Source organism: Morus notabilis, unplaced genomic scaffold (genome assembly GCF_000414095.1).
Source record: "Morus notabilis unplaced genomic scaffold, ASM41409v2 Scaffold137, whole genome shotgun sequence".
In the NCBI taxonomy this organism is placed as follows: Eukaryota; Viridiplantae; Streptophyta; class Magnoliopsida; order Rosales; family Moraceae; genus Morus; species Morus notabilis.
In genome coordinates, this window is record NW_010358172.1 from 150,899 (window position 1) to 160,071 (window position 9,173).

Sequence of the window (9,173 nt, forward strand, 5' to 3'; positions counted from 1 at the left end):
CAAAGTTGGTGTTGTTTGAAATTGTTTTCAGTTGTTTTGGAAACGGTTCCGTACTCTACAGCTGAGAACAAAAATAAAAAATAATAAGAATAATTTTTTGTTAAGAAAATAGAAAATGATTAAAAACGATCTTCTCTTTTATATTTTCATTTTTCAAGTTATAACTTAATACATGTTTTTAAAAAACTCAAACACAATTTCACTTTTTTTATATTTAAAATAATATCAAAAAGAAATAACCAAACCTAAATTTAAAAATAATTTAAACATTATTCCTAAAAAATTCTCATTTCTATTTTCAAATTTAAAATAAAACCATTTGAAGACACTGGCGAACGGCTGACATTTCTCTCTCACTAAAGCAGCATTTCTCTAGATTCTCCAATATAATAAAGAATTCTTTAATATATATATATATATAAAAATAAAAATAAATAAATAAACGCCTTGATTGAGATTCGACGATTCGTGTCTAAAGACCCACGAAGAGCTTGAACCAATCAATTGACTTTTTTACTATAAATATATCCAAGGTAGTTTTTCTCACAAGAAAGTGGGAGAAAAAACCGTTTGACCATTACCCACATATTCTTCTCTTCCTTCTCCATATCAGCCGGCGGCGCCACCACCACCCACCACCATCATCGACAACACCTCCATCTCCGTGTGGGTCTCAATTCAAAATTAAAAAATAAACCCTCAGTTTCTTCAAAAACACCTGCTAAAAACACACTTCTCTTTTCTTTCTTCTGCCAAAACAAAACATTCTTTAATTACTACGTCTTGAATGAACATGTGCATGGAGACAACACCACCCATATATAACACCATATTGTCATATATTTTATTATAATCTTTTTCTGTTTATCCTCATCATAATTATCAATATTATAAGCTGGTTATGGCGGCGAATAACATTGTGAAGGAGATCCTGGCGAGGCCTATACAATTGGCGGACCAGGTGACGAAGACGGCGGAGGACGCGCACTCCTTCAAGCAGGACTGCATGGAGCTGAAGGCGAAGACGGAGAAGCTGGCGGGTCTTCTCCGGCAGGCTGCGAGGGCGAGCAGCGACCTCTATGAGCGCCCGACCCGCCGCATAATCGACGACACCGAGCAGGCCCTCGACAAGGCCCTGGCGCTCGTCATCAAGTGCCGCGCCAACGGCATTATGAAGCGCGTCTTCACCATCATCCCTGCAGCCGCCTTCCGCAAGAACTCGACTCAGCTCGAGAACTCCATCGGTGACGTCTCGTGGCTCCTCCGCGTCTCCGCCTCCGCCGACGAACGCGACGACGAGTACTTAGGCCTCCCTCCGATCGCCGCCAACGAGCCAATCCTCTGCCTGATATGGGAGCAGGTCGCGATTCTCTTCACGGGCTCGTTGGACGAGCGATCCGACGCGGCTGCTTCGTTGGTGTCCTTGGCCCGGGACAACGACCGTTACGGCAAGCTCATAATTGAGGAAGGCGGGGTCGCTCAGCTTCTTAAATTGGCGAAAGAAGGAAAAATGGAAGGTCAGGAGAATGCGGCGAGAGCGATCGGGCTGCTTGGACGGGACCCAGAAAGCGTTGAACACATTGTGAATGCCGGGGTATGCTCGGTGTTCGCGAAAATCCTCAAAGAAGGTCATATGAAGGTTCAGGCTGTTGTGGCTTTGGGTGTTTTGGGATTAACCGAACACATTGTGAATGCCGGGGTATGCTCGGTGTTCGCGAAAATCCTCAAAGAAGGTCATATGAAGGTTCAGGCTGTTGTGGCTTGGGCTGTTTCGGAATTAACCGCAAATCATCCGAAATGCCAAGACCACTTTGCGCAAAACAATGCAATTAGGCTTCTCGTCAGCCATCTCGCCTTCGAGACGATTGAGGAACATAGTAAGTACGCCATTGTTAGCAAGCAGCAGATGTCTATTCATTCCGTTGTGATGGCGAGTAATAGTACTAGTACAGATAATCAGGAACAGAACAACCGGAGAGGAAACGACGAGGAGGATAAGCAGATTTCGCATCCGATGGGGAACCAAGCCCCGAGTCAGATGCACAACGTTGTGACCAACACTCTGGCCATGAGAAGCCAGAGTAGTACTAGGCCACCCGCCGCGCCACAGAATCAGGCGGCGAATCACCATTCTCACCATGGCAAGAGCAATCATCAGACAGGCATAGGGAAACAGCAAAACCATCAGAACCACACGCCGGTTTCGCTAGCAGGGGCGAGTATTAAAGGGAGGGAATTCGAGGATCCTGCAACCAAGGCAGAGATGAAGGCTATGGCCGCGAGAGCTCTTTGGCAGCTTTCGAGAGGAAATGTCGCGGTTTGCCGCAGCATCACGGAGTCTAGAGCGCTCTTGTGCTTCGCGGTTTTGCTAGAGAAAGGTCCAGACGATGTCCAATCTTACTCGGCTATGGCTTTGATGGAGATCACAGCTGTGGCTGAGCAAAACTCTGATTTGAGACGCTCTGCTTTCAAGCCTACCTCCCCTGCTGCCAAAGCAGTGGTTGAGCAATTGCTGAAGATCATTGAAAAGGCAGATTCCGAACTCCTCATTCCCTCTATCAAGGCCATAGGCAACATCGCGAGGACTTTTCGAGCCACCGAAACGAGGATGATCGGACCGTTGGTGAAGCTTCTCGACGAGAGGGAACCGGAGGTTACAATGGAGGCTGTGATTGCACTTAGCAAGTTTGCTTGCACCGAAAACTTTCTTCATGTCAATCATAGTAAAGCCATCATAGATGGAGGAGGGACTAAGCATCTGATTCAACTTGTTTATTTCGGAGAACAAATGATTCAGATTCCTGCCCTTATTCTCTTGTGTTACATTTCGTTACATGTTCCGGACAGTGAAATTCTTGCTCAAGAAGAGGTGCTTATAGTGCTAGAATGGTCAACAAAGCAGGCTCATCTTGTTGAAGAGCCAGCTTTTGAAGCTCTTTTACCGGAAGCTAAAAGTAGGTTGGAACTTTATCAGTCTAGAGGCTCCAGAGGTTTCCATTGATCTAACCCCAACTTGTACAATCATAATGTTTGTCTTCTTTATCAGAGTTTCAATTATTTTTCTTTCTTCTTACGTTTTCTGATTAACTGATGTGTACATAAAATCGCGTTGATTTGATCCTTATCGTCACTGCAAGTAACTTGCTTCAAGAGTTTCTATTCTAATTGTTCATTATTTCTTTCTTCCTTAATTTCTATTTGTTCTAATTGTTCGTTATTTCTTTCTTTGGATGAATAGCAATCTTCCTTAATTTCTTTCTTCCCCCTTTTCTTGGCTTGAATATTGTGAAATCAGCTGGTCATATAGTTTAAGATTTTACTTAAGATTTTACTTTTTTTATTTCTAACAATTCAAATTGTTGTCAGCAGTCTAATAGTTTAAGATTTTACTTTTTTTTCTCTCCAATTGCAATTTTAAAAATGTCATAATTTCTTCATTTTACTTCCGACTAAAATGAGTTTTAATGTATTTATAGTGAAGAGAGAACCAAATCCCTACCTATGTTGCATATTTTTTAATGTTATTTATAATGAGATTTTATAAATTTGTTACAAAACTCTAACGACAGTTTTCAACACTTTATCTAAACACAGTTTGAATTTTATTTTCAATTCAAATTATAATTTATTTATATATCTAAACAACAGTTTGGATCATAAATTAAATCACTACAGTTCAGATTCTATAGTTATAATAAAAAAAATGTTCAAATCTTCACAATTTGAATTGTTAAACTAACAAGTCATAGATCGTTTTCATTTTTCCTGAATGGTCGTATATATTGGATCTAATACAACACAAAAGAGTGGACAGAAACAAGTTTGGGGATCGAAATTACTAGATCTGTGTGGAACAGATGGTGTTGTGTGGTGGGGATAATGGCCATGCATTTTTCATGGGTTAGGCAATTTTCAGGGATTGCATGCAAACACCATTCCATAAATGCTTGAAAGAAACTAGTCTCTTAAGCCTGCCCATACGACCGAAAAACTCAATGATGGTTTTAAAGCATGAACAGACGAGGAGTACTATAATGTACTGTACGAACGCTGAATCTCAGAAGATGCTTTCTTGTAATTTGTCAGCGGTTTGGAAATATTTGGACGTAGCTATAGATTAATGTCCCATTTATTTCACCTATTTAAGTTTATAATTTAAGTTTTATTTTAATAAAAAAATTTTTAAAAATAATCACATTTAATTTTTTTACTATAATAAAAATTTCTCACATTAAATCACATCTCAATTCGAATCGACAAATTAAACGGTTGATAACATGATGGTTGGGATTTTTTTTTTTTTCAGTACGAGAATTCTATATTAGGGATAATAATCCTATCAGCAGCGCAAAATTATGAATCGTTATAAATGCTTGTTAAGTTCATTGAATTATCACATTTATTTTAACGATTTATAATTATATTCTATAATTAAATATGTTAAAGATATTGCGCCGGTTCATTATTAATCTGGAGCATGTGTGCTACATGTCATACTAGTATTGACCCATTTAAACTTCATGGCACACTCGTGCCAACTCAAGATTACAAATTTTAGGCCCGACGTGATACATAGGCCCAATCACATCTCATTCTTGTACCTATATCGTGCTTGGTGTGATGTCCTTCAACCCTTTGAAATGGTTTTTGTATTGTAAAAAAAAAAAAAAAAAAAAAAAAAAAAAAAAAAAAAAAAAAAAAAAAAAATTTTAAAAACACACATATATATATATATATATATTTTTTTTTTTTTCTTTGAGGAATCTGTATTGGATTAATTCTCCCTTTCTTTATTAAGTATCTATTCTTATTACTTATGCTCCTCCTTCCTTTTGGGAGAAATTCCAGATATATATATATATATATATAGTTTTTTTTTTTTTTACAACGAAGCCTTCTTGTTTAATTCGCCTATGTGTTGTTGTCTTTTTGTAACAAGTTCGGCTACTTCGATAAGTTCGATTAGCATCATTTTACCGCTCAACTTAAAACAGTTCTTCACGGAAAGGCCAATCATATTTTGTATCAATGATCAAAAGAACAACTGAATGCAGAAAAGTAGAAACAAAAATAGAGTTTCTTAATTTATATTGACCTTTTGTTATTTCACCTTGTGATGTTTAACTAATTTCCGTTAGAAAGAAAAGCCTGGTTGTACAACCTCTTAAGAGTCTTGATTCACGAAAAACGTCTTTTATAGCTTCGAGTTTAGAATTCAAGTTTTGCTACAGTAAAAAGCTCTCAGAAACAGTCACATTTAACTTTTTTACTACAGTAAAAAGCTCTCACATCTCAACTTAAATTAAAAATTTGAATCAACGAACTAAACGGGTTTATATAGACAATGTTAAACTGTGAGTTAAGAATGACCCGTTAACTTGGTTTAACCCATTAAAATCCATATTCCATACTTAACTATAAAAAAATAAAAAATAATAAAAAAAAGAACGACTCGTTAATTGATTCAGGTATGGTAAGTACACTACCCTTATTCACCGGTTGGAAATGATAGGGTTATATGTAATGTGTATGCTAATTAAAGCACGGTAGAACGATAGAGGATTTTTCAAATATGAATTCAGTTTTTAATTATGTACATTAAGGGATTGTTTAGACGAGAGATTCGTACTCCGATTTGAATCATAGTTCATGATTCGCTACAGTATTTTTTTTCATAAAAATACACGTAAATAAAAAATGGTTCTAATCCATGAACCAAACGTCTCATAAGTTTGAAAAAGTTGTAATACGAGACTTTTCTTTTTGTTGGTTGAAAAGCATTCCATTAACAAGAAAGGAAGAACGAAAGAAAATAAATCAAAGGGAGTACTAACAATTTTACCTAACAAATAAGTGGGGGACGAAAGACCATATTGATTAAGACTCCGTTCATTTCACCGATTCGAATTTAAAATTTGAGTTTTATTACAGTAAAAAGCTCTTAGAAACAATCACATTTAACTTTTTTACTCTAGTAAAAAATTCTCATATAAAATCACATCTCAATCTAAATTAAAAATTTAAATCAGTGAACTAAACAAACTCTAAACTTATAAGTAAGGATATTGTCAGTCTTTCTCTTCCGGTCAGAAGAGAAGGATTAAAGATATACTCGAGATTCGCTTGATCCTTGATGAACTCCACTTCCCAATTAGAGAACTCCTTTGCCAACGCCTCCACCACCACTTTCACGTCTCCTACAGTATTGATTGGTTTGACAACTTCCAACCTGCCAGCAATCTCGACACACAACAGCAGGACTAGTTTAGTGGATAAGAAAAACGGGATATCGATATTACCTTTTTATCCGAGAAAAAAGGGTACGCGACAATTAAAAGTCCGTTTAATTAGTTGATTTAAATTTTTAATTTAAATTAATATATATTTTTAAAATTTTTTTATTATAATAAAATTTAAAATTTAAATTTAAATTAATGAAAAAAATTATGTTAATTAATTAACTTGTAAATAAAAGTGGAATAAGAAAAGAAAATGATGGACGGCGATGATGATGATCAGATCAGGGCCAGGCCCATCTCCTTTTGTTTTTGACTAAAACGAATAAAAAAAATGTCCAGCAACACTCGCAATTAAACTCATTGAAAGAGAATGCAGTGAAAAAAGGGAGAAAAATAAACACAACATGTAGGTCCAACACTTATCTGCCTCATCTATTATGAGTAATGGTGTTGGGCATGATGTTTTTAACTCGCATGTTGCTGTTTTATAAAAAGTGGATTTTCCTTCGCGTACTTGCCCAAAATGTTCATTAAATTACAGTTGGTTTCATTTAATTCCTTCAGAAAACTCGTTCCATTTGTCCCCCAATACTAATTTCAGACCGTTGCAAAACCCAAAGTTTTGAAAATTTTCCACCTTTGAGACATGACTGACTCTGTGCCGTGTGGTCCTCCTGCCAACCATCAGTTGCTCTTTGTGGATAATGTTAAAACCATTTAAAAGCAAGGCGTGTCATATGGTTCAACTCTGTTGCCTATTTTCAGCTATGAATTCTGATGGGTGCAAAAGAGATGGATTTGAGAGAGTTTGCCATTCAAGATGGCATTTTTCCGGTGGGGACAGTAATAGACTGGGGACATACAACTTCTTATTCACGAGCCGGTTGAGGTCGAGGTCGACAAACACTGATCTTAGGAGTTGTTTGGTTGGAGGATTCGTGCCCCGATTCGAATCATGGTTCGTAATTCGTTACAGTATTTTCTCTCATAAAAAATACACGTAAATAAAAAATTATTCTAATCTCATGATTCTAATCCATCAACCAAACGTCTCCTTAGTTTTGATTTACATTTATTGTGAAAAAAAAATGCATAAATTTTTTTAAAAAATATATATTTAATAGTAAACTTAATCCTACGTTGTTTTCTATATAGTTAGACATTTGGTTTGTTTTGTGAGAATATGAAATTAAGATGAATTTGAAATTAAATATTAAAGCAAGATTATAGAAACGGACTTAGGCATACACCAAATTAAGGGACGCTGAAACCACTCGTCCTTAAACGGCATGTCGTTTGGTTGGTCATTTGCAAACGATATCACATAAAGACCGCGTGTCGTGCAATAATGACAAAGGGGAATGGTTCGTGCAATAATAAACTCGTGAAAATGGCACCTCCTAAGAAGCAAAGAAACACCTCATATCAAACGACGTAGCAAAAGCAAAATCATACAAAAGGACGTCGTACGTGACGGGATTTAGGGAGCATAAATGACATCTGAAAATATGACAGACATATCCTTTATATATATATATATATATGCATTTCTATATGCAAACTTTTTTTGCTGAAAGTAATCCCGCTAATTAACAAAGCAGAAGCAGCGCGATGGAAGAAACAATATCTCATAAAACGACAAGCCGTACATAAACGCATTACATGAGAAACGTTGTTACGAACTGAATACGACAAGTCGTGACAGAACAATATGTCGCAAAAACATGGCACGTAGAATAACTAGCGACTTATATCTAACAGTCGAATGAAATTTAAACCGTTGAGTGACTGTTGCGCTGGACGTTCTTAAAATAGGTATTAATGAATATTTTAAACTGATGGCACTGACATCAAATTGACATTTACAATATCTATTGATACTCATTAGCATTCTGCATTTTCCCATTGATATTCACATTTCACAATTTTATCTTTTATTTTTGCAATATTAGAACCCGTTTGGTTAGAGAATTCGTTCTCTGATTCAAATTATGGTTCATAATTCACTACAGTATTTTCTCTCATAAAAAACACACATAAATTAAAAATAATTTTAATCTCATGATTTTAATCCATGAACTAAACAGGCTCTTAGAGATTGAGAAAAGATGTTGGTAAATGAGACATAAGATGGATTTTACTGGGTGTAGGACCTATCTAGTCATCTTACAGTAATAATGGGATTTATCCAAATGGGATGTGTAGAAGTGCCCAAGATGTTATGTGTTAGCCTTAAATTAAATTGGTTTTCAATATTGTTTATGAGTTGAGTAATCTTAGGTTTCATTCAGTTCGTAAATTTAAATTTTTAATTTAAATTAAGATGTGATTTTATGTGAAATTTTTTTATTATAATTAAAAAAATTAGATATAACTTTTTTATAAAAACTTTTAACTATAACAAAATTAAAATTAAAACTCAAATTAATAATAAAATTTAATAAAATTAAATCTCCACCCTCTTATAAAAAGTAGATCTCAAATCCCAAGTGGAGCCTACGCTGTATAAAAGAGTGGAGATATATCCCATCGAGTTATATATGCAACATTTTTTTTTTTTGGCGAGTTAGAACTCTGTTATCCTTCTTCGGAGTAGGCATATTCGTGTTCTTTTCTATGTTTGTTTGGGGTGGGTTCTTTCCCGTTAGGTTGGTTAATTCAATATCTCTTTTATTTTACCGATTTAAGTTTTCATTTTTATGTTTTTACAGTAAAAAATTTTTAAAAAATGTCACATTTAATCTGTTTTTTTACTACAGTAAAAAACTCTCAAAAAATATCACATCTCAACTAGAATTAAAAACTCAAATCCGTAAAATAAATAAAGTTTAAATTTTTAATTTAAATTAAGATATAATATTATATGAAAATTTTTTACTGTAATAAAAAAATTAAATATAATTATTTTTAAAATTTTTTTATTATAATAAAATT

General features: G+C 35.2%; 1 protein-coding gene across 1 annotated transcript; it reads left to right on the plus strand.

Moving 5' to 3' along the window:
• The first annotated feature begins 848 nt into the window (after positions 1–848).
• On the plus strand, positions 849–3,006 carry LOC21407695. The gene is made up of 2 exons (XM_024161639.1): positions 849–1,628; positions 1,734–3,006. Exons 1-2 carry the CDS (start codon positions 902–904, stop codon positions 2,999–3,001), a joined length of 1,995 nt encoding a protein of 664 aa, XP_024017407.1. The 5' UTR covers positions 849–901; the 3' UTR covers positions 3,002–3,006.
• The last annotated feature ends 6,167 nt before the right edge of the window (positions 3,007–9,173 follow it).